Source organism: Salvelinus namaycush, unplaced genomic scaffold (genome assembly GCF_016432855.1).
Source record: "Salvelinus namaycush isolate Seneca unplaced genomic scaffold, SaNama_1.0 Scaffold1236, whole genome shotgun sequence".
Taxonomy (NCBI): domain Eukaryota; kingdom Metazoa; phylum Chordata; class Actinopteri; order Salmoniformes; family Salmonidae; genus Salvelinus; species Salvelinus namaycush.
This window is the reverse complement of record NW_024057938.1, coordinates 4,863-31,403: the sequence shown is the minus strand read 5'-3', so window position 1 is coordinate 31,403 and position 26,541 is coordinate 4,863. Positions and strand designations below refer to the sequence as shown.

General features: G+C 44.1%; 1 protein-coding gene across 1 annotated transcript in view; it reads right to left on the bottom strand.

The window, feature by feature from the left end:
• Positions 1 to 21,490, bottom strand: part of LOC120036190 (muscle, skeletal receptor tyrosine protein kinase-like) — a 55,641-nt gene extending 34,151 nt beyond the window's left edge. Inside the window, exons 1-8 of the mRNA XM_038982667.1 lie at positions 21,207 to 21,490; positions 20,657 to 21,000; positions 17,950 to 18,000; positions 17,621 to 17,747; positions 16,903 to 17,054; positions 8,662 to 8,789; positions 8,257 to 8,398; positions 7,361 to 7,485 (exon numbers count right to left, since the gene is read on the bottom strand). Coding sequence (XP_038838595.1) covers positions 7,361 to 7,485; positions 8,257 to 8,398; positions 8,662 to 8,789; positions 16,903 to 17,054; positions 17,621 to 17,747; positions 17,950 to 18,000; positions 20,657 to 21,000; positions 21,207 to 21,490 — 1,353 coding nt within the window. The remainder of the gene's footprint in view (positions 1 to 7,360; positions 7,486 to 8,256; positions 8,399 to 8,661; positions 8,790 to 16,902; positions 17,055 to 17,620; positions 17,748 to 17,949; positions 18,001 to 20,656; positions 21,001 to 21,206) is intronic.
• Between the last annotated feature and the right edge of the window lie 5,051 nt (positions 21,491 to 26,541).

Sequence of the window (26,541 nt, the reverse complement as noted above, 5' to 3'; positions counted from 1 at the left end):
TAGATGACGTCAGACATATTGAGGCTTGATTTCCTAGTATTTTTATTGTGTAACCACGGTTTTGTATGGCTAAATATGCACCTTTTCGAACAAACTGTATATGTATGTTGTAAAATGATGTTACAGGAGTGTCATCGGAAGAATTCTGAGAAGGTTAGTGAAAAAATTAATATCTTTTGGCGATGTTGACGTTATAGCGCTCTTTGGCTGGAATCGATGCTCTGGTAACGTTTGCACATGTAGTATGCTAACTTATCGATTTATTGTGTTTTCGCTGAAAAACGCTTAGAAAATCTGAAATATGGTCTGAAATCACAAGAACTGGGTCTTTCCATTGCTATGCTTTGTCTATTTTTATGAAATGTTTTATGATGAGTAAATTGGTCATACACGTTGCTCTATCTAGTAATTCTAGTCGATTTGTGATGGTCGGTGCAATTGTAAACTGTGATTTCTACCTGAAATATGCACTTTTTTCTAACAAAAACTATCCTATACCATGAATATGTTATCAGACTGTCATCTGATGGTTTTTTTTATAGGTTATTGGCTATCAATATCTTAGTTGAGCCGAATTGGTGATAGCACCTGAAGGAGTAAGAAACTGATGGAGTTAGAATAGTGGTGTATTTTGCTAACGTGTTTAGCTAATAGATTTACATATTTTGTCTTCCCTGTAAAACATTTTAAAAATCTGAAATGGTGGCTTTATTCACAAGATCTGTATCTTTCATCTGGTGTCTTGGACTTGTGATTTAATGATATTTAGATGCTACTATCTACTTGTGAAGCTATGCTAGCTATGCTAATCAGTGTGTGGGGGGGTGGGGGGTGATCCCGGACCCGGGGTAGAGGCTCGTTAGAGGTTAACTTCATTGGGATAGGGGGTGCTGTTGTCACTTTTTCTGGAAATCGTGTAATTTTTAAACGGCTTCCTACTCAATTCTTGCTCGTACAATATGCATATTATTATTATTATTGGATAGAAAACACTCTCTAGTTTCTATAGCCGTTGAAATTTTGTCTCTGAGTGGAACAGAACTCATTCTACAGCACTTTCCCTGACATGGAGTCAGATGTCACACATCTTGGCCCCTGATCTGGAGTCAGTTTAAAGGTCCCTGTGAATGCTATGAGGATACAAACACTGCTTACGTCTTCCCCTGGATGTCTTTACGTGATGACGCTTTGAATGGAGTCGATTGCGCAATCACAGCCTCTATAAAACAGAACAACGTGTAGGTAGTTTCCCTTTTCCAGCTGCGCCGGACGCACGGTGGACACCGACCTGCTCTTTTTCCAAGCTTTAGTGTAGCCAGTAATATTTCTCCGGTCATGTTTTTACTTGTAATAGGTGTTAAAGACATCATAAGGTAGTTAATTTAAACCGTTTTATAGCAATTTATATCCGTTTAGTGCGATTTTGGGACATTTATTTCTGAGACACTTTGAACTTCTGGGCACGTTTCCAGTTCATGCCGAACGCAGTGGGCATTTCCACATGGCAAGAGGACAGCTTTCGACCAAAAGACGATTAGACCCAAGAAAGGATTCTTTGCCCAAGATTCTGATGGAAGAACAGCTCAAAGTAAGAACAATTTATTATGATAAATCGTGTTTCTGTCGAAAAATGTTAATCGCTTATGCCGCCATTTTGTTAGATGTAGCTTCGCTTGGCGCAAACTGTATTGAAAAGTAAGGATAATTTAAAAAATGTAAATCAGCGATTGTATTAAGAATTAAATTGTCTATCAATCGCTGTCCACCCTATATTTTTTAGTCACGTTTATGAGTATTTATGTATACGACTAGATCACTGTCTAATATGTCGCACGACATTTTCTGACCAGCTGGGCAACTTTTGTCATTGTCTAACCATGATTTTGGTGGCTAAATATGCACATTTTCGAACAAACTCTATATGTATGTTGTAATATGATGTTACAGGAGTGTCATCTGAAGAATTCTGAGAAGGTTAGTGAAAAAATTAATATATTTTGGCGATGTTGACGTTATCGCTCTCTTTGGCTAGAATCAATGCTCTGGTAATGTTTGCACATGTGCTATGCTAATATAACGATTTATTGTGTTTTCGCTGTAAGACACTTAGAAAATCTGAAATATTGTCTGTATTCACAGGATCTGTCTCTTTCGATTAGTGTATGCTGTGTATTTTTACGAAATGTTTTATGATTAGTAATTAGGTAATACACGTTGCTCTATGTATTTATTCTAGTCGAGTTGTGACGGTGGGTGCAATTGTAAACTATGATTTATACCTGAAATATGCACATTTTTCTAACAAAACCTATCCTATACCATAAATATGTTATCAGACTGTCATCTGATGAGGTTTTTTCTTGGTTAGTGGCTATCAATATCTTTATTTGGCCGAATTGGTGATAGCTAGTGGTGTTGGTGGACAAAGAAAAAATGGTGTCTTTTGCTAAGGTGTTTAGCTAATAGATTTACATATTGTGTCTTCCCTGTAAAACATTTAAAAAATCGGACATGTTGGCTGGATTCACACGATCTGTATCTTTCATTAGCTGTATTGGACTTGTTAATGTGTGAAAGTTAAATATTTCAAAGAATTTTTTTTTGAATTTGCCGCTCTGCCTTTTCAATGGAATGTGGGAGGAGTGCCGCTAGCGGCACCCCTGGCCTAAACAGGTTAACACAGTGTCCAAAGAAGGGCCAGATGTATACAGAATGGTGTCGTCTGCATAGAGGTGGATCAGAGAATCACCAGCAGCAAGAGCGACATCATTGATACATAAGCAGAAAAGAGTCGGCCCGAGAATTGAACCCTGTGTGGCACCCCCATAGAGACTGCCAGAGGTCCGGACAACAGGCCATCCGATTTGGCACACTGAACTCTATCTGAGAAGTAGTTGGTGAACCAGGCGAGGCAACCTCCTATTAAGGCACCACCAACCTCCTGTGTTGTGCATGTGTGAGTGTTCGTGTGTGTGTGTGTGTTCGTGCATGTGCATGTGTTAGTGTGTGTGTGCATGTGGTGTTTCCTATGGTATGGATAAAACAATTGTTCTATTTCCTTTGTAAGGGACAAAAATTAATGGGAACTTATTGGCACCGTACGAAACATATACACGATGTACAATACCACTCAAATGGACGGCATTTCATTCAAAACTTATTGCAAATGTCATATGACAAATGCCAATTGTCACACAGCAAAAATCCAATAGATGGCGAGCACGCTCAACAGTACATTTTCAGATTGCAAATGCACATCAAGTCAAGACCCAAGGCTAAAATTTTGAAAATTTCGCTGGGGGGGTGCTCCTTACCCAACCGTGGACCCCTTGCACCTCCCTAAAGGCATTAAAAACCATTTAAAAAATGTGCTCCTGGTAACCCGTTCCAATCACCAGGTGCACGGCTGTCCATTTGCAATATGTTTCAATGGGCATTTACCATCACGAATTTGACATGCTCAAAAATACTGCAGGAATGCGAAATTGACTGGCCGGATGAACTCGGGATGGCCGGGCAGTGATTCTGGTTCCTCTCCATCGCTCGTTGGTGTTGATTTCAAAATGTCAATTTGGTGATTGTCTATCACTGTTTAAACATATTGCAAATGTACAAAAGTCATCCAGCAAGTCACCGTCCATCAGTCAATTAGATATTTTTAGACACCAAACTGATACAAACTGACTCCAAACTCACTTTTTCCAACTCGTTTAGAAGCCAACTATCACATATTTCAGAGCAGGCCCACAATTCACAGCGCCTTCCATTTAAACCATAATAAAAACATATAACACGTAGTTACGTTCTAGCTGCAGGTCCAGTTCTGACATTATGTGTAGGCCTATGTGAGGCGACCTCGAATCCCAAGTTTCGGCTCGATAGGTCATTCGGTGCCCGAGCAAGACCTTAATTGGTGCTGAAATCCACTTTTTTCCATGCCTTGCTACGGGGTGCCTGAATGAGCAATCAGACAGAAACGTTGGGGTCTCTATGGGCTGAGCCGGTTTCAATGCACCTAGTCTTGCGACTCTGGGACTTTTCTAAATGTCACCATTTTCGTAATGCTCAAAATGAATTGAAGTCATTGCAAATGCACGAGGCTGTTTATCGGTCTGAGAACCTTCTAGAGCCACATAACTTACCGTGCACAATCGACCTGAGCTCTAGAACAGGTTTCTAAAGTTTCAGAACTCTAGGTCTGACGGTTCTTTAAAAGTTCGAACAAAAGTAACTATTGCAGGCACTGTCTGCCTCTAAGCCCCTCAGTGTGTCACTCCATCCTTTCTGTGTGGGTGTGTGAGTTTTTCTTTGAAATCTGATGGGATGAATTACTGATTTACAGTTCATGAGGGTTGCCTATTCACATATATTAAGTTTTGGAAAGATTTGACTTTTTTAACCCTTCGAAACAGCCCCTTTGACACCAATTATGGCACTTCCGGTTGGCACAGGAAGCTAAAAGTAAACATATATCCTCACTGGAGTAGGCTTTTACACTGTAGGCTTTTACAGAATCCTGAGTTTTAAGTCTATACGTTAAGAACACACTGATTTACATAGGGTTGAATGCACTATTTCTCTCAAACTGCAGGTTGGGTATGGCAAAACACTTTTAGGGTGATTTTATCGAAGACAGGTTCATAAACCATTCATAACCCACATAGGCTTCAGGTTGAATTTAGAGGTGCAGTCAATGCATTCCAATGGGGAGACATGTCATTGTAAACTGTTTGATGTAAACACCTTCTTTTAACTGTCAAGGGTTAATGCCACACGGTCAATGTTAGGCTTGCACAGATCGGGAGGACCTTAAGAACATTCCTGAGGTGAAATTGTGTTTCTAACCTTAACGGTTCTCTTTCTGTCTCCCAAAAGCAAAAAAAATTGACATTGAGGTCAAAGGGTCATTTGGGTCCGTTCTCTTGTAACGGTCGCTGCGCTCAGACCGAGCGAGCTACGGTCAAGCGGGGTATCTCGTTGAACTCGGCACGGCCTGGAGATAATGGTAATGACATTGCAGGCTTTGTGTGTCTTTAAGCACCGTACTTTTTCACTCCATCCTTGCTGTGTTTGTGTGTGTGTTTGTGTGTGTGTGTGTGTGTGTGTGTGTGTGTGTGTGTGTGTGTGTGTGTGTGTGTGTGTGTGTGTGTGTGTGTGTGTGTGTGTGTGTGTGTGTGTGTGTGTGTGTGTGTGAGAGCTTTTCTTTGACATCTGTTGGGAGAAATGACTGATTTACAGTTCATGAGGGTTGCCTAATCACACATGTGAAGTTTTGAAAAGATCTGACCTTTTTAACCCTTCGAAACTGACCCTATGACACCATTTTAAGGTACTTCCGGTTGACATAGGAAGCTGAAAGTGAACACATATCCTCCTTGGGGTAGGCTCTTATATAATATTGAGTTTTAAGTCTTTATGTTAAGAACTGACTTATTTATAGAGGGTTAAATGAGTGTGTGTTATTTCATAAAATCACATAAAATCACAGAATTCTCGCAGAGCTTCGAAACCCACTTAAAAAATGTTCGTCTGAACACACTGCAACTGGATCTGTAACTTTTTGGGAAAAAAAACTCATTTTTGTGAACATGACCAATTGTACAATGTACGATTTCTCTTAAATTACGATAGATAAATGGCTGGTTATTTTTTTCCTGACATCGTAGGTTTATGTACTTTGACGTGAAGCGGTCAAATTAGCACCCTACTTTGCGTTTTTGACCTTTAATCCCAGAAAAATGGCCATAACTCAAAAAGCGTTGAGGCCTCGACATCATCTTGTTCGGGCCAACTGCCCATTACGCCAAACCTATGCTCACCAAGTTTCGTCTTCGAAATATTTTCCGTGTAGAAGAAAAGGCCACGTGCATTTGCAATGTGCTTGTGCATTTGCAATATGATTTATTTTCTCTCTGTTTTTTGTTGTTGTTATTTTTATAAAACGGAAACCGAATGTCCGAGAGAATTCGTTCGATGACTTCCTGAAAGATCTCTCCCCCGCGCACGGCCCGACGCCGTCCGCGAATTTTAGAAACGTTGCCGGACGTCTAGTAAGGGACCGTACATATGCAATGTGGCGTTTCTCACTAACCATATGGCAAATGCTAAAATGTTCCCTTCAGGTATGGTATGGATAAAACAATGGTTCTGCTTCCTATGGTATGGATAAAAACGCAGTACCCTCTCTGTGATATCAATCAGTTAAAGTGCTGAGTTCAAATGTCTATATTTGACGCTTCGCACACACGGCTGCTTTTAGACCTAGAGGTTCATCTGGCTACAGGAAATTAATGACTGTTTATAGCAGCCAAAAAAGCCCGGTGTCCCACAGAGTCATCTAAATCACTACATCAGGTCCTCCTAGAGTCATTTACAGCTACAGCAGTCTAACTAAATACTTTCCAGACCGAGACAAGGACCGAGCCAGAGACCTAGCCAGAGACCTAGCCAAAGACCTAGCCAAAGACCTAGCCAGAGACCTAGCCAAAGACCTAGCCATTGCTCTTATCATTCTCAATTAACATTGTTCTGTCAATACTTTAATGCTGACTGGGGATATCTGACAAATCTACAGTATCTCCAGTGCTCCAAAGAGACATAAAACTGGTATGCACAAGTTCTTCTGACTCTGGGGACGTAGATAAAGGACCTCATTGCCAAAATCCCACAGTATCCCTCAGTGTGGACGGGGCCTTTATGATGTCAGAGAGAACACTTTAAAATTAACAATGCTTTGGAGTAACAGAGAGGACTGATAATTTATGGGAGTAATGTGCTGTTTGACATTTACAGTGAACTCTACCGAGTACCCCAGCTTTGAGGTGGCCAAGGCTGTGCCTGATCAGATCTGGGCCCCTATTCCTAAAGCGTCTCAGAGTACGAGTGCTGATCTAGGATCAGTTTTTCCTTTTAGATCCTAAAAACGTCTATGGACAGGAGTGACCTGATCCTAGATCAGCACTCTTTCTCTAAGATGCTTCAGGAACACAAGCCAGATCTCTTAGACTTTGGGCTGGCTGAGGCTATGCCTGCTCATATCCCCCAAAACCCTATGCTTTTATGTATTCACAACACACAGAGAAGAGGAAGAAGAGTAAGCTTATGAGCAGTATATCCGGAGAGCAGTACTCACTGTATTCCCGTTCTCCAACCACAGAGAGCAGTACTCATGGTATTCCCGTTCTCCAACCATGGAGAGCAGTACTCACGGTATTCCCGTTCTCCAACCATGGAGAGCAGTACTCACGGTATTTCCGTTCTCCAACCATGGAGAATAGTACTCACAGTATTTCCGTTCTCCAACCATGGAGAGCAGTACTCACAGTATTTCCGTTCTCCAACCATGGAGAATAGTACTCACGGTATTCCCGTTCTCCAACCATGTGATGGCGGGGATAGGATTTCCAGTGGCGTTACACTCCAGAGAGACCTCGCTACCAAAGGTCACTCTCTTATCCTTGGGGACCCTGAGGATCCGGGCTGGGGCTGGAGGAAACATCAAAACATAACGGTTAGAAACATTATGAGCTATATGTGGAATTAGGCTGCTTTAATTAACATTAGGTATTTCAGAGTCCTCTGTTGTGGGTCCACCAGCCTTACTAGGACTTACTCTGTACTTCTATGGAGACCGGTTTGGAGAAGACTCTAGGACTTACTCTGTACTTCTATGGAGACCGGTTTGGAGAAGACTCTATGACTTACCCTGTACTTCTATGGAGACCGGTTTGGAGAAGACTCTAGGACTTACCCTGTACTTCTATGGAGACTGGTTTGGAGAAGGCTCTAGGACTTACCCTGTACTTCTATGGAGACCGGTTTGGAGAAGACTCTAGGACTTACTCTGTACTTCTATGGAGACCGGTTTGGAGAAGGCTCTAGGACTTACCCTGTACTTCTATGGAGACCGGTTTGGAGAAGACTCTAGGACTTACTCTGTACTTCTATGGAGACCGGTTTGGAGAAGACTCTATGACTTACCCTGTACTTCTATGGAGACCGGTTTGAGGAAGACTCTAGGACTTACCCTGTACTTCTATGGAGACTGGTTTGAGGAAGGCTCTAGGACTTACCCTGTACTTCTATGGAGACCGGTTTGAGGGAGGATCTAGGACTTACCCTGTACTTCTATGGTGACTGGTTTGGAGAAGGCTCTAGGACTTACCCTGTACTTCTATGGAGACTGGTTTGGAGAAGGCTCTAGGACTTACCCTGTACTTCTATGGAGACTGGTTTGGAGAAGGCTCTAGGACTTACCCTGTACTTCTATGGAGACCGGTTTGGAGAAGGCGATCCCGAAGCTGTTCTTGGCCACACAGCGGTACTGCCCCGCATCTTCCTTCTTGATGTTATGGATCTTCAGAGCGCCATAATCCAGAATCGTGATCCGATCACTCACCTGTTGGGAGTATTGATTCTGAAAGTGAATTGAGTGTCTAAGAACAAAGCTGTTATCGTTATTCAGTTGATGACTTCTGTTTGGAAGATCCACTTGATATCAATTCAATGGGTGGCGTAGTCTAGAACCTTCTAGTGTTCTGTCACAATTGTCAATATGTGAAATTCCTGCAGAGTATTCTACAGTTGATGTTTGAGTAGTTTGCTCATATAGTATACCGTCCTCACAACAAACCGTCATTGCTGATTGAAAATAAGAGGTACCGTCATAAGAGCATCATCTTTGATCCAGGAGATGTCTGGTTTGGGGTTTCCTAGCGTCACACAGGGCAACACGGCCTTGGACTCAATCAGTAGCGTCATGTTGGTGGGGTGTCTTTTTATCTGCGGCTCTGGAGGAAGAACATAGTTGCTGATTAATCAATGTGGTATCATTGCAGACTATCCTTCTCCCTAATACTGTTTGAATGAGAACAATCTGAAGCATTGAAGGCATCTTTAGTTCACTGGCGTAAAATCAGCAAGCTTGACATATTGTAGAGTTCACACCAGTGTGATTGACAAGGACAATAAGATTGGGCAAGACTATGTTAAAACCTCTTCGGGATAGGGGGCAGCATTTTCACTTTTGGATAAATAGCGTGCCCAATTTCAACTATCTTCTACTCATCCCCAGAATATAAGATATGCATATTATTAGTAGATTTGGATAGAAACTCTGAAGTTTCTAAAACTGTTTGAATCATGTCTGTGAGTATAACAGAACTTATGTAGCAGGCAAAACCCCGAGGACTAACCATTCAGATTTCTTTTTTTTTTTAGGTCACTGTCTGTTCAATGAGGTTTCATTGGGATACTAGATTTCTAAGGGACTTGTTTGCAGTTCCTACCGCTTCCACTGGATGTCACCAGTCTTTGGAAATTGGTTGAGGTTATTCCTTTGTGCAATGAAGAAGTACGGCCATCTTGAATGAGAGTAACGTTATCTGTACTGTTTGAGAGTTGCGCAAGACTAGAAAAGTAGCGTTAGTTTGTTGTCCTCCTGTATTGAAAACAGATAGACCCGTCTTCAATTTGATCGATTATTAACGTTTAAAAATACCTAAAGTTGTATTACAAAAGTAGTTTGAAATGTTTTGGCAAAGTTTACAGGTACTTGTCGAGATATTTTGTAGTGACGTTGTGCAAATTGGAAGGTGTTTATTTCTGGATCAAACGCGCCAAATAAATTGACATTTTGGATATATATGGACGGAATTAATCGAACAAAAGGACCATTTGTGATGTTTATGGGACATATTGGAGTGCCAACAAAAGAAGCTTGTCAAAGGTAAGGCATGATTTATATTTTATTTCTGCGTTTTGTGTTGCGCCTGCAGGGTTGAAATATGCTACACTCTCTTTGTTAACTGTTGTGCTATCATCAGATAATGGCATCTTATGCTTTCGCCGAAAAGCCTTTTTGAAATCTGACATGTCGGCTGGATTCACAACGAGTGTATCTTAAATTTGGTATCTTACTTGTGTGATTTAATGAAAGTTTTGATTTTTATATCATTTTATTTGAATTTGGCGTTCTGCATTTTCCCTGGCTTTTGGCCAACATATCCCAGAGAAGTTAAACATACTTGGTTTAGACTTTAGAGATCCTGTACAGGCTATTATGAGACTTCTAGAATAATCTCTTCTCGAACACTGAAACAGTTTCAAATGACACCCTGTTCCTATTTAGAGGACTACTTCCTGTAGTTGATGTTTGTGCCTCTGTGGAAATCTAATGAGCTTTTATTTTAAAAAATCCCTTTCAGAATCCTTCTGTTGAAGCTAGAGATATATTTTTTTTGCATGGGCTGCGTCTCAATCCACCAGATCTTCCAATGGCGACCTTCCTCATCTGTGGTGGACGGTGTCAGAGCTAGAGCGGTGTTTGATAGACAATGAGACATCCCATCTGTGGTGGACGGTGTCAGAGCTAGAGCGGTGTTTGATAGACAATGAGACATCCCATCTGTGGTGGACGGTGTCAGACCAAGAGAGGTGTTTGTCAGACCAGGAGACATCCCATCTGTGGTGGACGGTGTCAGACCTAGAGCGGTGTTTGATAGACCAGGAGACATCCCATCTGTGGTGGACGGTGTCAGACCTAAAGCGGTGTTTGTCAGACCACGAGACATCCCGAAAATCGGTCTTCTCCCAAAAACATCTGTTGCGTCTGAACGGTTTGGCCTAAAAAAATAATGTGACCACTCTGTGGAAAGATGAGACTCTCATGTACACAACTCCCATATGACCATATGTGCCCTGGTAAAACATAGTGTACAATAGAGTGCCATTGGGGACACAGCCCTGGAACACTGTATGGATCCCTTGGAACACTGTATGGATCCCTTGGAACACTGTTTGGATCCCTTGGAACACTGTATGGATCCCTTGGAACACTGTATGGGTCCCTTGGAACACTGTATGGATCCCTTGGAACACTGTATGGATCCCTTGGAACACTGTATGGGTCCCTTGGAACACTGTATGGATCCCTTGGAACACTGTATGGATCCCTTGGAACACTGTATGGATCCCTTGGAACACTGTATGGATCCCTTGGAACACTGTATGGATCCCTTGGAACACTGTATGGATCCCTTGGAACACTGTATGGATCCCTTGGAACACTGTATGGATCCCTTGGAACACTGTATGGGTCCCTTGGAACACTGTATGGATCCCTTGGAACACTGTATGGATCCCTTGGAACACTGTATGGATCCCTTGGAACACTGTATGGGTCCCTTGGAACACTGTATGGATCCCTTGGAACACTATGGATCCCTTGGAACACTGTATGGATCCCTTGGAACACTGTATGGGTCCCTTGGAACACTGTATGGGTCCCTTGGAACACTGTATGGGTCCCTTGGAACACTGTATGGATCCCTTGGAACACTGTATGGATCCCTTGGAACACTGTATGGATCCCTTGGAACACTGTATGGATCCCTTGGAACACTGTATGGATCCCTTGGAACACTGTATGGATCCCTTGGAACACTGTATGGATCCCTTGGAACACTGTATGGGTCCCTTGGAACACTGTATGGGTCCCTTGGAACACTGTATGGGTCCCTTGGAACACTGTATGGGTCCCTTGGAACACTGTATGGATCCCTTGGAACACTGTATGGATCCCTTGGAACACTGTATGGGTCCCTTGGAACACTGTATGGATCCCTTGGAACACTGTATGGATCCCTTGGAACACGGAGCATAACCCCACATACCTCTCTGATTTAGAGGGGATTGGTTAAATGCTGAAGACACATTTCAGTTGAATGCCTTCAGTTGTACAACTGACTAGGTATCTCCCTTTCCCCTTTCCCTTTCCAACTGACTAGGTATCCCCCTTTCCCTTTACAACTGACTAGGTATCCCCCTTTCCCTTTACAACTGACTAGGTATCCTCCTTTCCCCTTACAACTGACTAGGTATCCCCCTTTCCCTTTACAACTGACTAGATATCCCCTTTCCCTTTCCAACTGACTAGGTATCCCCCTTTCCCTTTCCAACTGACTAGGTATCCCCCTTTCCCTTTCCAACTGACTAAGTATCCCCCTTTCCCTTAACAATTGACTAGGTATCCCCCTTTCCTTTACAATTGACTAGGTATCCCGCTTTCCCTTTACAACTGACTAGGTATCCCCCTTTCCAACTGACTAGGTATCCCCCTTTCCAACTGACTAGGTATCCCCCTTTCCAACTGACTAGGTATCCCCCTCCCTTTACAACTGACTAGGTATCCCCCTCCCTTTCCAACTGACTAGGTATCTCCCTTTCCCTTTCCAGCTGACTAGGTATCCCCCTTTCCCTTTCCAGCTGACTAGGTATCCCCCTTTCCCTTTCCAGCTGACTAGGTATCCCCCTTTCCCTTTCCAGCTGACTAGGTATCCCCCTTTCCCCTTACAACTGACTAGGTATCCCTTTTTCCCCTTACAACTGACTAGGTATCTCCCTTTACCCTTTCCCTTTACAACTGACTAGGTATCCCCCTTTCCCTTTACAATTGACTAGGTATCCCCCTTTCCCCTTACAATTGACTAGGTATCCCCCTTTCCCCTTACAATTGACTAGGTATCCCCCTTTCCCTTTACAATTGACTAGGTATCCCCCTTTCCCCTTACAATTGACTAGGTATCCCCCTTTCCCTTACAATTTACTAGGTATCCCCCTTTCCCTTTACAACTGACTAGGTATCCCCTTTCTCTTTCCAACTGACTAGGTATCCCCCTTTCCCTTTAACACTGACTAGATATCCCCCTTTCCCTTTCCAACTGACTAGATATCCCCTTTCCAACTGACTAGGTATCCCCCTTTCCCTTTCCAACTGACTAGGTATCCCCCTTTCCCTTTCCAACTGACTAGATATCCCCTTTCCCTTTCCAACTGACTAGATATCCCCCTTTCCCTTTCCAACTGACTAGATATCCCCCTTTCCCTTTCCAACTGACTAGGTATCCCCCTTTCCCTTTCCAACTGACTAGATATCCCCTTTCCCTTTACAACTGACTAGATATCCCCTTTCCCTTTCCAACTGACTAGATGTCCCCTTTCCCTTTCCAACTGACTAGATATCCCCCTTTCCCTTTCCAACTGACTAGGTATCCCCCTTTCCCTTTCCAACTGACTAGGTATCCCCCTTTCCCTTTCCAACTGACTAGATATCCCCCTTTCCCTTTCCAACTGACTAGATATCCCCCTTTCCCTTTCCAACTGACCAGATATCCCCCTTTCCCTTTCCAACTGACTAGATATCCCTTTTCCCTTTACAACTGACTAGATATCCCATTTCCCTTTCCAACTGACTAGATATCCCCCTTTCCAACTGACTAGATATCCCCCTTTCCAACTGACTAGGTATCCCCCTTTCCCTTTACAACTGACTAGATATCCCCTTTCCCTTTACAACTGACTAGATATCCCCTTTCCCTTTACAACTGACTAGATATCCCCTTTCCCTTTACAACTGACTAGATATCCCCTTTCCAACTGACTAGGTATCCCCCTTTCCCGTTACAACTGACTAGATATCCCCTTTCCAACTGACTAGATATACCCTTTCCCTTTCCAACTGACTAGGTATCCCCTTTCCCTTTACAACTGACTAGGTATCCCCTTTCCCTTTACAACTGACTAGATATCCCCTTTCCAACTGACTAGGTATCCCCCTTTCATACTGACTAGATATCCCCCTTTCCCTTTACAACTGACTAGATATCCCCTTTCCAACTGACTAGGTATACCCCTTTCCCTTTCCAACTGACTAGGTATCCCCCTTTCCCTTTACAACTGACTAGATATCCCCTTTCCAACTGACTAGGTATCCCCCTTTCCCGTTACAACTGACTAGATATCCCCTTTCCCTTTACAACTGACTAGATATCCCCCTTTCCCGTTACAACTGACTAGGTATCCCCCTCCCTTTCCAACTGACTAGGTATCCCCCTCCCTTTCCAACTGACTAGGTATCCCCCTTTCCCTTTACAACTGACTAGATATCCCCTTTCCCTTTCCAACTGACTAGATATCCCCCTTTCCCGTTACAACTGACTAGATATCCCCCTTTCCAACTGACTAGGTATCCCCCTTTCCCCTTACAATTGACTAGGTATCCCCCTTTCCCCTTACAATTGACTAGGTATCCCCCTTTCCCTTACAATTTACTAAGTATCCCCCTTTCCCTTTCCAACTGACTAGATATTCCCCTTTCCCTTTCCAACTGACTAGATATTCCCCTTTCCCTTTCCAACTGACTAGATATTCCCCTTTCCCTTTACAACTGACTAGGTATCCCCCTTTCCTTATACAACTGACTAGATATCCTCCTTTCCCTTTACAACTGACTAGGTATCCCCCTTTCCTTATACAACTGACTAGGTATCCCCCTTTCCCTTTACAACTGACTAGGTATCCCCCTTTCCTTATACAACTGACTAGGTATCCCCCTTTCCTTATACAACTGACTAGATATTCCCCTTTCCCTTTACAACTGACTAGGTATCCCCCTTTCCTTATACCACTGACTAGATATTCCCCTTTCCCTTTACAACTGACTAGGTATCCCCCTTTCCTTATACAACTGACTAGGTATCCCCCTTTCCCTTTCCAACTGACTAGGTATCCCCTTTCCCTTTCCAACTGACTAGGTATCCCCTTTCCCTTTCCAACTGACTAGATATTCCCCTTTCCCTTTACAATTGACTAGGTATCCCCCTTTCCCTTTCCAACTGACTAGGTATCCCCTTTCCCTTTCCAACTGACTAGATATTCCCCTTTCCCTTTACAACTGACTAGGTATCCCCCTTTCCCCTTTCCCTTTCCAACTGACTAGATATCCCCCTTTCCCCGTTACAACTGACTAGATATCCCCCTTTCCCCTTTCCCTTTACAACTGACTAGGTATCCCCCTTTCCCTTTCCAACTGACTAGGTATCCCCCTTTCCCTTTCCAACTGACTAGATATCCCCCTTTCCCCTTTCCCTTTCCAACTGACTAGATATCCCCCTTTCCCTTTACAACTGACTAGATATCCCCCTTTCCCCTTTCCCTTTACAACTGACTAGGTATCCCCCTTTACCTTTTCCCTTTACAACTGACTAGGTATCCCCCTTTCCCCTTTCCCTTTCCAACTGACTAGGTATCCCCCTTTACCTTTTCCCTTTACAACTGACTAGATATCCCCCTTTCCCCTTTCCCTTTACAACTGACTAGATATCCCCCTTTCCCCTTTCCCCGTTACAACTGACTAGATATCCCCCTTCCCCCCTTCCCTTTACAACTGACTAGATATCCCCCTTTCCCCTTTCCCTTTACATTTGACTAGATATCCCCTTTCCCCTTTCCCTTTACAACTGACTAGATATCCCCTTTCCCTTTCCAACTGACTAGGTATCCCCCTTCCCTTTACAACTGACTAGATATCCCCCTTTCCAACTGACTAGATATCCCCCTTCCCTTTACAACTGACTAGGTATCCCCCTTTCCCCTTACAACTGACTAGATATCCCCCTTTCCCCTTTCCCTTTACAACTGACTAGATATCCCCCTTTCCCCTTTCCCTTTACAACTGACTAGATATCCCCCTTTCCCCTTTCCCTTTACAACTGACTAGATATCCCCCTTTCCCCCTTCCCTTTACAACTGACTAGATATCCCCCTTTCCCCTTTCCCCGTTACAACTGACTAGATATCCCCCTTTCCCCCTTCCCTTTACAACTGACTAGATATCCCCCTTTCCCCCTTCCCTTTACAACTGACTAGATATCCCCCTTTCCCCTTTCCCTTTACAACTGACTAGGTATCCCCCTTTCCCCCTTCCCTTTACAACTGACTAGATATCCCCCTTTCCCCTTTCCCTTTACAACTGACTAGATATCCCCCTTTCCCCTTTCCCTTTACAACTGACTAGATATCCCCCTTTCCCCCTTCCCTTTACAACTGACTAGATATCCCCCTTTCCCCTTTCCCCGTTACAACTGACTAGATATCCCCCTTTCCCCCTTCCCTTTACAACTGACTAGATATCCCCCTTTCCCCTTTCCCTTTACAACTGACTAGATATCCCCCTTTCCCCCTTCCCTTTACAACTGACTAGATATCCCCCTTTCCTCTTTCCCCGTTACAACTGACTAGATATCCCCCTTTCCCCCTTACAACTGACTAGATATCCCCCTTTCCCCTTTCCCCGTTACAACTGACTAGATATCCCCCTTTCCCCTTTCCCTTTACAACTGACTAGATATCCCCCTTTCCCCTTTCCCTTTACAACTGACTAGATATCCCCCTTTCCCCCTTCCCTTTACAACTGACTAGATATCCCCCTTTCCCCTTTCCAACTGACTAGATATCCCCCTTTCCCCGTTACAACTGACTAGATATCCCCCTTTCCCCGTTACAACTGACTAGATATCCCCCTTTCCCCTTTCCCTTTCCAACTGACTAGATATCCCCCTTTCCCCTTTCCCCTTTACAACTGACTAGATATCCCCCTTTCCCCTTTCCAACTGACTAGATATCCCCCTTTCCCCGTTACAACTGACTAGATATCCCCCTTTCCCCTTTCCCCGTTACAACTGACTAGATATCCCCCTTTCCCCTTTCCCCTTTACAACTGACTAGATATCCCCCTTTCCCCGTTACAACTGACTAGATATCCCCCTTTCCCCTTTCCCTTTCCAACTGACTAGATATCCCCCTTTCCCCTTTCCCTTTACAACTGACTAGATATCCCCCTTTCCCTTTACAACTGACTAGATATCCCCCTTTCCCCTTTCCCTTTACAACTGACTAGATATCCCCCTTTCCCTTTACAACTGACTAGATATCCCCCTTTCCCCTTTCCCTTTACAACTGACTAGATATCCCCCTTTCCCCTTTCTCTTTACAACTGACTAGATATCCCCCTTTCCCCTTTCCCTTTACAACTGACTAGGTATCCCCCTTTCCCCTTTCCCATACTCATTTTGAGCTGCAGGGCTCCGCAGCTCTTGGCCGGCTCTCCGATACCGTTGTTAGCAACACAGCAGTACTCCCCGTTATCAGACTCTCTGACGTTGGGGATCAATAGCATCTGGCCATTCTCCCTGGTCGTGTAGCGGGAGTCATAGTATCTGGATGAAACAGGAAACAGAATCATAGTATCTGGATGAAACAGGAAACAGAATCATAGTATCTGGATGAAACAGGAAACAGAATCATAGTATCTGGATGAAACAACAGGAAACAGAATCATAGTATCTGGATGAAACAACAGGAAACAGAATCATAGTATCTGGATGAAACAGGAAACAGAATCATAGTATCTGGATGAAACAGGAAACAGAATCATAGTAGCTGGATGAAACAGGAAACAGAATCATAGTATCTGGATGAAACAGGAAACAGAATCATCGTATCTGGATGAAACAGGAAACAGAATCATTGTATCTGGATGAAACAGGAAACAGAATCATAGTATCTGGAGAGCATTAGGGAAAGAATAGACATGAATCATTGTAATCATAGTCATAGTATCTGGATAAAGACACATAAAGCTGTGACCTGAATGAATTAAACTTCATAAAACTCACCAAAAGCCTCTGTAATGACCAAATCATACAATTTAAAGTCTGTTTAAATTACTCAAATGTATTAGACAAGGTTGTCTAATGTTTCCAATTTTGTTAAGCGCTCTCACGGGATTGGGTGGTTGTTCCGTGTCCACGTGACATCAGCTGGCGGTCGGGAGTCAACTTCACAGATGAACGTGGCGTTGTGATCCAACAGGATGTCCAAGGTCTCCAGCAGGGTTGTGATGCGAGGAGCTGGGGACAGAACACATGACATAAGGCTACATGACATGACATGACATTACATTACTCTGTCTCCAGCAGGGTGGTGATGCGAGGAGCTGGGGACAGAACACATGACATAAGGCTACATGACATGACATGACATTACATTACAATGTCTCCAGCAGGGTGGTGATGCGAGGAGCTGGGGACAGAACACATGACATAAGGCTACATGACATGACATGACATGACTCTGTCTCCAGCAGGGTGGTGATGCGAGGAGCTGGGGACAGAACACATGACATAAGGCTACATGACATGACATGACATTACTCTGTCTCCAGCAGGGTGGTGATGCGAGGAGCTGGGGACAGAACACATGACATAAGGCTACATGACATGACATGACTCTGTCTCCAGCAGGGTTGTGATGCGAGTTGCTGGGGACAGAACACATGACTTAAGGCTACATGACATGACATGACATGACTATGTCTCCAGCAGGGTGGTGATGCGAGGAGCTGGGGACAGAACACATGACATAAGGCTACATTACATTACATGACATTACATTACTCTGTCTCCAGCAGGGTGGTGATGCGAGGAGCTGGGGACAGAACACATGACATAAGGCTACATGACATGACATGACTCTGTCTCCAGCAGGGTGGTGCGCGTGACTGTTTAAATTGGTTACATTCCATTAAATTTGCATATCACTTTTACTGTTTAGGAGTCTTGGGCTGAAGAGCCTACAACGACTGCAATGATGGCAGCTAGATATCTCCTCTGTACCTTCTGTATGGCCATGCTTTCCACCTGGCTACCCCTACCCCGCCAACAGCTCTGCACCCCCTGCAGCAACTTGCCCAAGCCCCCCCCCCCCCCCCCGCTTCTCCTTCATCCAAATCTAAACCGCTGATGTTCTGAAAGAGATGCAAAATCTGGATCGTACAAATCAGCCGGGCTGGACAATCTGGACCCTCCCTTTCTAAAATTATCCGCCGCCATTGTTGCAACCCCTATTACTAGCCTGTTCAACCTCTCTTTCATATAGTCTGAGATCCCCAAAGATTGGAAAGCTGCCGCGGATATCTAGAGACACTCTAGACCCAAACTGTTATAGACCTATATCCATCCTGCCCTGCCTTTCTAAAATCTTTGAGAGCCAAGTTAACAAACAGATCACCGACCATTTCGATCTGTTTTTCCGAGCTGGTCATGGGTGCACCTTAGCCACGCTCAAGGTTCTAAACGATTTCATAACCGCCATCGATAAAAGACAGTACTGTGCAGCCGTCTTCATCGACCTGGCCAAGGCTTTCGACTCTGTCAATCACCGCATTCTTATCGGAAGACTCAACAGCCTTGGCTTCTCAAATGACTGCCTCGCCTGGTTCACCAACTACTTATCAGATAAAGTTCAGTGTGTCAAATAGGAGGGCCTGTTGTCCGGACCTCTGGCAGTCTCTATGGGGGTACCACAGGATTCAAATCTCGGGCTGACTCTTTCATCTGTATGTATCAATGATGTTGCTCTTGCTGCTGGTGTTTCTCTGATCCACCTCTACGCAGATGACACATTCTGTATACATCTGGCACTTCTTTGCACACTGTGTTAACAAACATCTAAACGAGCTTCAATGCCATACAACACTCCTTCCGTGGCCTCCAAGTAAAACTAAATGCATTCTCTTCAACCGATTGTTTCCTGTACCCGCATGCCGACTAGCATCACTACTCTGGACGGTTCTGACTTAGAATATGTGGACAACTACAAATGCCTAGGTGTCTGGTTAGACTGTAAACTCTCCTTCCAGAATCACATTAAGCATCTCCAATCCCAAATTAAATCTAGAATCGGCTTCCTATTTTGCAACAAAGCCTCCTTCACTCATGCTGCCAAACATTCCCTCGTAAAACTGACTATCCTACCGATCCTTGACTTAGCGATGTCATTTACAAAACAGCCTCCAACACTCTACTCAGCAAACTGGATGTGGTCTATCACAGTGCCATCCGTTTTGTCACCAAAGCCCCATATACTACCCACCACTGCGACCTGTATGCTCTCGTTGGCTGGCCCTCACAACATATTCGTCGCCAAACCCACTGGCTCCAGGTCATCTATAAGTCTTTGCTAGGTAAAGCCCCACCTTATCTCAGCTCACTGCTCACCATAGCAACACCCACTCGTAGCATGCGCTCCAGCAGGTATATTTCACTGGTCATCCCCAAAGCCAACATATCCTTTGGCCGCCTTTCCTTCCAGTTCTCTGCTGCCAATGACTGGAACGAATTGCAAAAAGCACTGAAGCTTGAGACTTATAGTTCCCTCTCTAACTTTAAGCATCAGCTGTCAGAGCAGCTTACCAATCACTATACCAGTACATAGCCCATCTGTAAATAGCACACCCAACTACCTCATCCCCATATTGCTATTTATGCTCTTGCTCTTTTGCACCCCAGTATCTCTACGTGTACATCATCTGCACATCATCACTCCAGTGTTAATGATAAATTGTAATTATTTCGCCTCTATGGCCTATTTATTACCTTACCTCCCTACTCTTCTACATTTGCACACACGGTACATAGAGTTTGCTATTGTGTTATTGACTGTACGTTTGTTTATGTGTAACTCTGTGTTTTTGTCGCAGTGCTTTGCTTGATCTTGGCCAGGTTGCAGTTGTAAATGAGAACTTGTTTTCAACTGGCCTACCTGGTTAAATAGAGGTGACATAAAAAAGTCACATAAAGACTCTCGCCCTATGTATGAGATACAAGGTTCTCTGGTCTGATGAAACCAATATTGAACTTTTTGGCCTGAATGCCAAGCGTCACGTTTTGAGGAAACTTCACACCATCCCCATGGTGAAGCATGGTGGTGGCAGCATGTGGTCTGAATACTTTCCGAATGCAGTGTATCTCCTCTGTACAATGATGCCACACAGCCACACAGCCACGAAGCCACGAAGCCACGAAGCCACACAGCCACGAAGCCACGAAGCCACGAAGCCACGAAGCCACGAAGCCACGAAGCCACGAAGCCACACAGCCACACAGCCACACAGCCACACAGCCACACAGCCACGAAGCCACGAAGCCACGAAGCCACGAAGCCACGAAGCCACACAGCCACACAGCCACACAGCCACGAAGCCACGAAGCCACACAGCCACAGTCACAGCTGGATGTTCGAACCAAATGTTTCCCAAACATTTGTAACAGTGTTGCTTCTGTCCCTCTCCTTGCCTCAACCTTGGATCGATCCAGGGACCCTCTGAACACATCGACAACAGTCACCCACGAAACATTGTTACTTTTCACTCCACAAAAGCCGCAGCAGAGAAAGGGACACAACTACTTTAAGGTCTCAGAGCGAGTGACGTCACTGATTGAAACGTTACTAGCTCGCACTGCTAACTAGCTTGTCATTTCACACCGGTTACCCTTGCATGGATGCATTCCCATTTGGCCACCACAGACGATTCCCATTTGGCCACCACAGACGATTCCCATTTGGCCACCACAGACGATTCCCATTTGGCCACCACAGACGATTCCCATTTGGCCACCACCGACGATTCCCATTTGGCCACCACAGACGATTCCCATTTGGCCACCACAGACGATTCCCATTTGGTCACCACAGACGATTCCCATTTGGTCACCACAGACGATTCCCATTTGGTCACCACAGACGATTCCCATTTGGCAAACACAGACGATTCACATTTGGCCAACACAGACGATTCACATTTGGCCAACATTTGGCATTGCTGTTGATCCAGCCTTAGTAGCCTAGAGTAAAGGTAGCCTATGTTGATCCAGCCTTGGTAGCAGATGGTGATCCAATCTCTGTAGCCTAGGGTAAGGGTAGCCTATGGGGATCCAGCCTTAGTAGCCTGGGTAAGGGAAGCCTATGGGGATCCAGCCCTAGTAGCTTGGGTAAGGGAAGCCTATGGGGATCCAGCCTTAGTAGCCTGGGTAAGGGAAGCCTATGGGGATCCAGCCTTAGTAGCTTGGGTAAGGGAAGCCTATGGGGATCCAGCCTTAGTAGCCTGGGTAAGGGAAGCCTATGGGGATCCAGCCTTAGTAGCCTGGGAAAGGGAAGCCTATGGGGTTCCAGCCTTAGTAGCCTGGGTAAGGGAAAGCCTATGGGGATCCAGCCTTAGTAGCTTGGGTAAGGGAAGCCTATGGGGATCCAGCCTTAGACTTCCCTTACCCAGGCTACTAAGGTGGACTTGATATGAAATAGAAACAACAGCAGTATTTCTAAATTGGCTGGGGTCAGAAGCATGACATCACAAATAGTTTCTCTCATGCCATGGCACTGTGCGCACACGTAGGCCGAAATGTCTTTACGCATAACATACGCACGTCTATACAAAATATTAGACTCCTGTCAATTCTATAATTTCCCATGTTCGAGGCAGATTCTCTAAATCTAAATCTGCCGTTGGTATAGCATTATAGGAGGACTGAATAGTTTTGTAATCGGATGAGGGACGCTCAATGAAAATGGGGATGGGTAGCCTACTTGAACAAGTGAATTTGGGTATGCAGATATGTGAATTATGAAAAAGCATTAGGCAAAATCGCGGTCTTCTGGTCAGGCTCCATAGATGGGCACACCGCGCACCGCTCCCGGCTATACTACTCACCAATGTCCAGTTTCTTGACAACAAGGTAGATGAAATTCGATCAAGGGTTGCCTTTCAGAGAGACATCAGAGATTGTAACATTCTCTGTTTCACGGAAACATGGTTTATTCGGGATACGTTATCAGAGTAGGTACAGCCACCCGGTTTCTTCACGCATCGCGCCGACAGAAACAAACATCTCTCTGGTAAGAAGAGGGGCGGGGGGGTATGCCTTATGATTAACGAGTCGTGGTGTGATCATAACAACATACAGGAACTCAAGTCCTCTTGTTCCCCTGACCTAGAATTCCTTATGATCAAGTTTCGACCGCATTATCTACCAAGAGAATTCTCTTCAATTATAATCATAGCAGTGTATATCCCCCCCCCCCCCCCCCCCAAGCAGACACCTCGACGGCCCTGAAATAACTTCATTGGACTCTATGTAAACTGGAAACCACATATCCTGAGGCTGCATTTATTGTAGCTGGTAGATTTTAACAAGGCTAATCTGAAAACAAGGCTCCCTAAATTTTATCAGCATATCGAATGCATGACCCGGGCTGGCAACTCTCTAGATCATTGCTACTCTAATTTCCGCGATGCATACAAAGCGCTCCCTCGCCCTCCTTTCGGCAAATCTGACCACGACTCCATTTTGTTGCTCCCAGCCTATAGACAGAAACTAAAACAGGAAATGCCCGTGCTCAGGTCTGTCCAACGCTGGTCAGACCAATCTGATTCCATGCTTCAAGTATTGCTTCGATCACGTGGACTGGGATATGTTCCGTATAACATCGGACAATAATATTGATGTATACGCTGATTCGGTGAGCGAGTTTATTAATCTTGAGCCTATGGGGGCGCCATTTCGACTTTGTTAAAATGAGTTCCCAAATTAAACTGCCTCGTACTCAATTCTTGCTCGTACAATATGCATATTATTATTACTATTGGATAGAAAACACTCTCTAGTTTCTAAAACAGTTTGAATTATTTCTCTGAGTGAAACAGAACTCATTCTGCAGCACATTTCCTGTCAGGGAGTGAGATTTCAGAAATCGAGGTCCCTGTTCTGAGGCCAGTTTATAAGTCCCCATGTAAGCCATCGGGCTACATGCACTGCATACGTCTTCCTCTAGATGTCAGTAAGCGGGGAGAATTTGAATGGAGTGGATTGCGCAATCTGGGCCCTATATATAGACCGTGGAACGGAAGTACCGTCCTTTTCAACGGTGCGCTTGACGCATGAAGACATCACAATGGCGTCCTGCAAACGCTTTCGTTTTAGTAGTTCTATATCTCCGGTCATGTTTTTATTCGTTATAGGTGTTAAAGACATCATAAGGTAGTTAATTTAAACCGACTTAGCAGTTTATAGCAGTTTATTGCGATTTTCTGGGATTTCTTTGCCATGCGCTTTCACGAGTTGGACACCTCTCCAGTTGGCGGCTAACATTAGCGGCTATTTCGACCGGACAAGAGGACATCTTTCAACCCAAAGACGATTGTTCTGGAGAAAGGACACCTTGCCCAAGATTCTGATGGAAGCTCAGCTAATAGTAAGCAGTCTTTATGCTGTTAATTCGTACTTATGTTGACAAATGTCAGATAATAATTCCGCCATGAATTATGGTGCGGTCTCGCTTTAGCGCACGCTGTATGCTTGAAGTAACGTTAATTTTAAAAATGTAACCCAGCGATTGCATTAAGAACTAATTTGTCTTTCAATTGCTGTCCAACCTGTATTTTTTAGTCAAGTTTTGGAATAGTTACTTATTAGAATAGGTGCCTCTTCAAAGATTTCTCCTGCCATTTTCTGGGCAGCTTTGCTACTTTTCTCATTGTATAACCACGATTTGTGCCGCTAAATATGCACATTTTCGAACAAACTCTATATGCATTGTGTAATATGATGTTATAGGACTGTCATCTGAAGAATTCTGAGAAGGTTAGTGAAAAAATTAATATCTTTTGGTGGTTTATACGTAATCGCTATGTTTGGCTTGAATCAATGCGGTTGTGATGTTTGCTATTGTGGTATGCTAATATAACGCTATATTGTGTTTTCGCTGTAAAACACTTAGAAAATCTGAAATATTGTCTGGATTCACAAGATCTGTGTCTTTCAATTGCTGTACGCTGTGTATTTTTAAGAAATGTTTTATGATGAGTAATTAGGTAATACACGTTGCTCTCTGTAGTTATTCTCGTCGAGTTGTGATGGTGGCTGCAATGGTAAACTATGATTTATACCTGAAATATGCAAATTTTTCTAACAAAACATATGCTATACAATAAATATGTTATCAGACTGTCATCTGATGAATTTGTTTATTGGTTAGTGGCTATTTATATCTTTATTTGGTCGAATTTGTGATAGCTACTGATGGAGTAAAAAACTGGTGGAGTAAAAAAAGTGGTGTCTTTTGCTAACGTGGTTAGCTAATATATTTACATATTGTGTCTTCCCTGTAAAACATTTTAAAAATCAGAAATGATGGCTGGATTCACAAGATGTGTATCTTTCATCTGGTGTCTTGGACTTGTGATTTAATGATATTTAGATGCTAGTATTTACTTGTGACGCTATGCTAGGCTATGCTAGTAGCTTTTCTACTGATGCTCCCGGATCCGGGTTTGGGAGGTGTTAGAGGTTAACAAGTGCATCGGTGATGTGGTACCCACGGTGACTATTAAATCCTTCCCTAACCAGAAACCGTGGATTGATGGCAGCATTCGTGCAAAACTGAATTCAACGGCTCAGACATGAGACGTGTGTGGCAGGGTCTACAGTCAATCACGGACTACAAAAATAAAATCAGCCCCGTCGCGGACACTGATGTCTTGCTCCCAGACAAACTAAACAACTTCTTTGCTCGCTTTGAGGACAATACAGTGCCACTGACACGGCCCCCAAAACCGTGGGCTCTCCTTCACCGCAGCTAACATGAGTAAAACATTTAAACGTGTTAACCCTCGCAAGGCTGCCGGCCCAGATGGCATCCTTAGCCGCATCCTCAGAGCATGCGCAGACCAGCTGGCTGGTGTGTTTACAGACATATTCAATCAATCCCTATCCAAGTCTGCTGTTCCCACATGCTACAAGAGGGCCACCATTGTTCCTGTTCCCAAGAAAGCTAAGTTACAGTGGGGAGAACAAGTATTTGATACACTGCCAATTTTGCAGGTTTTCCTACTAATTTTTATCATCGGTACACTTCAACTGTGAGAGACACACAGCCAGGGCAACTAAGGAGTGGCTCCGTAAGAAGCATCTCAAGGTCCTGGAGTGGCCTAGCCAGTCTCCAGACCTGAACCCAATAGAAAATCTTTGGAGGGAGCTGAAAGTCCGTATTGCCCAGCGACAGCCCCGAAACCTGAAGGATCTGGAGAAGGTCTGTATGGAGGAGTGGGCCAAAATCCCTGCTGCAGTATGTGCAAACCTGGTCAAGAACTACAGGAAACGTATGATCTCTGTAATTACAAACAAAGGTTTCTGTACCAAATATTAAGTTCTGCTTTTCTGATGTATCAAATACTTATGTCATGCAATAAAATAAAATGCAAATGAATTACTTAAAAATCATACAATGTGATTTTCTGGATTTTTGTTTTAGATTCCGTCTCTCACAGTTGAAGTGTACCTATGATAAAAAATTACAGACCTCTACACGCTTTGTAAGTAGGAAAATCTGCAAAACCGGCAGTGTATCTAATACTTGTTCTCCCCACTGTAACTGAGCTAAATAACTATCGCCCCGTAGCACTCACTTCCGTCATCATGAAGTACTTTGAGAGACTAGTCAAGGATCATATCACCTCCACCCTACCTGACACCCTAGACCCACTCCAATTTGCTTACCGCCCCATTAGGTCCACAGACGATGCAATCGCAACCACACTGCACACTGCCATAACCCATCTGGACAAGAGGAATACCTATGTAAGAATGCTGTTCATCGATTACAGCTCAGCATTCAACACCAGAGTACCCTCCAAACTCGTCATTAAGCTCGAGACCCTGGGTCTCCACCCCGCCCTGTGCAACTGGGTTCTGGACTTTCTGACGTGCCGCCCCCAGGTGGTGAGGGCAGGATACAACATCTCTACCCTGCTGATCCTCAACACTGCATGGCTACGCAGTAACCTCACATAGGGTCAGAGAGAGACAGAGA